At 52.1% G+C, this 4,638-nt stretch overlaps 1 protein-coding gene across 3 annotated transcripts in view; it reads right to left on the reverse strand.

Annotated features, from left to right (window-relative positions):
• Znf764 (zinc finger protein 764) overlaps window positions 1-3,452 on the reverse strand; it is an 11,544-nt gene extending 8,092 nt beyond the window's left edge. Inside the window, exons 1-3 of one of the 3 annotated variants that reach the window (XM_029548209.1) lie at window positions 3,067-3,452; window positions 2,799-2,924; window positions 1,593-2,318 (exon numbers count right to left, since the gene is read on the reverse strand). In XM_029548209.1, coding sequence (XP_029404069.1) covers window positions 1,593-2,318; window positions 2,799-2,924; window positions 3,067-3,250 — 1,036 coding nt within the window. In that variant the 5' untranslated portion in view covers window positions 3,251-3,452. Of the gene's footprint in view, window positions 1-731; window positions 2,319-2,798; window positions 2,925-3,066 lie in introns of those variants that run through there. The other 2 variants (XM_021205819.2, XM_029548208.1) reach the window with 2 other exon arrangements.
• Between the last annotated feature and the right edge of the window lie 1,186 nt (window positions 3,453-4,638).

Below are 4,638 nucleotides of genomic sequence, written 5' to 3' on the forward strand. Positions count from 1 at the left end.
AAAAAAAAAAAAAAAAAAAAAAAAGAGCAGCTGTTGGGCCCCTCCTCACTCTTGTTCTTATTCTCCTCTCACTCTCTTCCTCTCTCCCTCTTCTCTCTAGCCTTTCTCTCTCCTTTTCCCCCTTCTCTCCTCTTGGCCATGGCAGGTCTCTCTCTCTCTCTCTCTCTCTTTCTCTCTCTCCCTTCTCTCCTTCCCCCTGCCTTTCTACAATAAAGCTCTAAAACCACAGACTGTCTCTGTTCATGAAGGTCCACTATGCAGACTCTCGCCTGTGTGGGAACCTCTCTCCCTCAGCCCTCTCTCCCATAATCCTGGGGCACAGGGTGTCGCCCAGGGTGTCGCCCAGGGCCCCTTGGTTTCGAGGCTGCCCCTTATCTGCCCCCCCATCGAGTGGGGTCAGTGGCTTAGATGCCCTCCTGAGGCCGAGTGGAAAGTGTCTGCCAGCCCAGAGCACAGGAGGAACTCTGGCCAGAACCGGGCTATCCTCCCTCCCCCCTCCTTCCCCCACCCCCTTTTAGTTCCCACAGGTCTGTCTGTCTGTCTGTAACTGAGGGCAGCCTTAAACTTCTGACATCCGTGTGTCACCAGCTACCAAGTGCTGCAGCCAAGCACGTGCCAGCACACACAGTGTATGGAGTCCTGAGAATGGACCACACAACTGTTCTGTCTTGTTTGCTTGGCTGAATATTTTGGATTTTTTTCCAGAGAACCTAGAAAATTAGGCCTTTGTTACTTTGCTTTTTAAACCGTAATTAATTACAGTTGTAATTTTATTTAGTTTTAGATTCAGTCCCAGGTGACCCAAACTGGTCTCAAATTCCTGCTCTTCCTGTCTCTACCTCCCCAGTGTGGGCATCACAGGCAGGAACCGCCACACCAGGCTCTTGACCAGTAACTCAATCCTGGAGAATACAGCTGGCTCAATCCACACAGAGCCATCAACTTCAGCCTCTGCATTAAAGACACAATTACTTCAACGAGGCTCTCTTCATCCTCAGGCCTCTGCCTCGATTCTCATAGAGCTCTAGTGGGGTTGCCCAGCCCAGCCCAATAGATGCTAAGACAGTAGGATCCGAGTTTGTGCAGATGCATCTGGAAACCACCTAGAAGACTGTACCGGGTGCCCAGGACCAGCACTAGCTAGACTGACTGTGACTTCCNGAGGATGCCATAGGTTCAAGCCTCTGAGCCTCAAACAATGTACATATCTCACCCTTTATATTGGCACCTTTAGGACCATCACCCACACTCCTGGAATATCTCTGGGTAATGCTGGAAGCCCACAGGTGGATCTGTGTCCTCTTGGCTAGGGTCCAGGGATATTGATAACTGACTGGCTTCTCTGTCCCTATGGCCTTTGGCTCCTGGCCGATGGATCCAGTGGTGCTTTGTCATAGCCGACTTTGTGGGAAAGCGTCTGCCACACTGAGGGCAGGGGTAGGGACGTTCACCAGTGTGGGTCCGCCTGTGGGCTGCCATGTCAGAGCTCTGGCGAAAGCATCGTCCACAGTCAGGGCATGAATAAGGCTTTTCACCTGTATGGATGCGCATGTGGCGCCGAAGATATTTGGAATCCGCAAAGGCTCTGCCACAGTGAGTGCAAGTAAAGGGGGTCACGCCGCTGTGAACCACCCGCTGGTGCTCACGGAGCCCAGAGCTCTGGCTGAAGCAGCGTCCACAATCAGCACAACAGTAAGGCTTCTCCCCAGTGTGGACACGGAGATGGGCAATGAGGCCAGAGCGATGCGTGAAGGCTCGGCCACAGTCAGGGCAACAATGAGGCCGTTCCCCTCTGTGTATGGCCCGGTGCGAGCTCAAGGAAGAAGGCCGGCTGAAAGATTTGTTGCAGTCGGGGCAATGGAATGGCTTTTCACCTGTGTGAGTGTACATGTGCGCCACCAGTGTGGACCGCTGGGTAAAAGTCTTCCCACAGTCAGGACACCGATGAGGCCGTTCCCCTCGGTGTATGGCTCGGTGCATGCTCAGAGAAGAAGCCCGGCCGAAACACTTGTCACAGTCTGGGCAACGAAATGGCTTTTCACCTGTGTGAGTGTACAGNTGCTCCACCAAGGTGGGCCGCTGGGCAAAACTCTTCCCACACAAATGACACTCACGACGCTTGTCTGCTTTTAGGATAACGTTGTGCACAGCAACAGTGGGGTGCCCCTGCTGAGAGTCCTTGGACAGCAGCTCCAAGTTGCAAGGAGGGGCATCAGAGGAGGGGCGTGGCTCCTTAGGCCAAGCTTCTGTAGAAAATATCTTCTGAGTTGCCTCAGTCTCTTCCCTTGGTCTCTTCCTTTCCTCCTTATGTCTGCAATCTGCTGGGAGACCATGACAAAGCTCAGACTCTGACTTCTACTGCCCCTCAATTCCTACAGCCCCACATGGAAACAGGACACAGGAGGGGAGAGGCCACAGCATCTGAGCATGCGCGGTGCACAGATGTCCAGATGCAGCATAAAGAATGTGGTCCCCATTCCCAAGTGCAGTGGACTAAGCACTTGTCAGAGGTGAACAACAAGAGCTGAAGGAGACTCCAGAAGGCAGCCACAGTGATGGCAGCAGAGGAGGAGTGGGGACGAGGGACTACAACCCGTACAGCCTAGTGACACTGTAGATACGAGGTGAGAGCACTGGACAGAACAATCACAGCCCCTTTCTAGATGAATCCAGGGCTCAGCCATCATGGCATTGGCCAGGAAACAGGAAAAGAGGGAAGAAACTGCCAGGCAGTAAGANCAATCACTNNAAGACACCACACAGACTGGCAACACAGAAGTTTCCCCAAGCAGGAGTACCCAGTCCGTCACCTGAGTCNCCTTGTGTGTTGCACATGGCCACCTCTGGATCCTGGGCACCGGGTCCCCACAGTTCCGACTCTTCCTCCACCCAGCAGATGAGCGCTGGTTTGGCGCCCCCGACTTCTGGAGGGAAAGATAGCAAACCCCACGAGTCAGGGAGGACGACCCACTGGGTCCTACCGCCCGTGCCCAGGACACTTGGCTCCATCGCAGGACCCAGGGTGTCACTGGCGGCGCTACCCCAGGAGGCCAATTAGGTTCTCACCAAGAGAGGCCAGGAGACCGTAGGTCTCTCGCATCACCTCCCAGTACAGGGCTCTCTGTGCCGGTCGCAGACACCCCCACTCCTCCGGGGAGAAGTACACGGCCACGTCCGCGAAGCTCACAGCCCCAGGCTTAAAGTATGCAGGCCGAGCGGAGGCCCTTTCCGGGGCCATCCGCGGCGCCATGGGGACTCCCCGCACTGTTCCGTGGTCAGCCCGGCGCTCCCTGGATCGCCTGCCCTAGGTTGCCGCGGTGGGGTACTAGGGCTGAGAAAGGTCATATATTAGGTCCGTGAGCCCCCTAATGTAGTTAAAAATTGAAAATTCATAGAAGCAGGTACAGAAGCAAGACTTGGTGATGAACTCATAGGAATGTTAGCAGTATTTGTGCATAAACCTGTGGAGGGGGGAGTAACTTAAGAACTGTGATCCCTGGGGTCCCGCCCAAGGTTACATCACCGGATTTCCTGGGTCATTGTTTTCTAGCCCTCATCCAAAATGGCCAAAGTGTCCACATGTGCCAATCTAAGACCAAGTCTGAAGTAGACACGCCTATGTGGGCGGGGACTCCATGACCGTGAGTATCACATAGTTAAGGAATGGTACAGATTCTGGATCTTCACACCACTCTCAAGTTAAGCTAGGTGGAAGCAGTCTGTGAATTTTGGGTTGGGGTAGAATCTGAGAAAACTCATTTCAGAGATAGAAGCTTAAAAATGAAAGCTTTATTTCTGTGCACGAGTATGTAGGTGGCCAGTTTGGGAGCTGAACCGCATCCCGGAACAGAGTTTATATAGCATTTTCATAGGATGAGAACACAAAGCAAGGGGGACTTGGGTGCGCGGTTGCATTAATCAGTCATACTTTCACACAATGGGTTAAGCAAGGATGTTAACTTTGGTGACTGGACCTCATCAGCGTCACCTTGTTTCAGCGTCCTTGATTTCGCTTTTGCAGTCAGGCTGCATCCTGGACTGGCCTGGAATTTAGAATGATAAGGGAACAAAGGAGTGGGTAAGCTGCACATTTATGACTCGTGTGCCTTAGTTTAGACAGCAAATAACAAAAACGTCTGTCTCTCTCTCTCTCTTTTATTTTTTTATTTTATTTATTTATTTATTTATTTATTTGGTTTTTTGAGACAGGGTTCCTCTGTGTAGTCCTGGCTGTCCTGAAACTCACTTTGTAGACCAGGTTGGCCTCGAACTCAGAAATCGGCCTGCCTCTGCCCTCCCAAGTGCTGGGACTAAAGGCGTGCATCACAACCGCCCTAAACGTCTCTCTTTACAGCCTTTACTGGATAACAAACAAACATGAAACACCTGAAGTCGCAGGATAGTCGTTAGTTCCAGCCTGGGAACCTGAACCCTGTCAGCAAGATGGAGGTGGTTTCTGCAATGGCTGGACTCAAGAATTAATTAACAGGTGTTTAGTGTTTTCCTTCTGGTCAGTGTATTGTGGAGCCCCAGAAAGCCTGTGGCAGGAAGAATATTAATAAGCTAGAAAGTGAAGCAGGCTCAGAGGTTGTTTCCACCAGCTTGGTCTACACATCTCAAAGTAGTTGAGAAATACTG

The sequence above is a fragment of the Mus pahari genome, chromosome 1 (genome assembly GCF_900095145.1).
Source record: "Mus pahari chromosome 1, PAHARI_EIJ_v1.1, whole genome shotgun sequence".
NCBI classification, from domain to species: domain Eukaryota; kingdom Metazoa; phylum Chordata; class Mammalia; order Rodentia; family Muridae; genus Mus; species Mus pahari.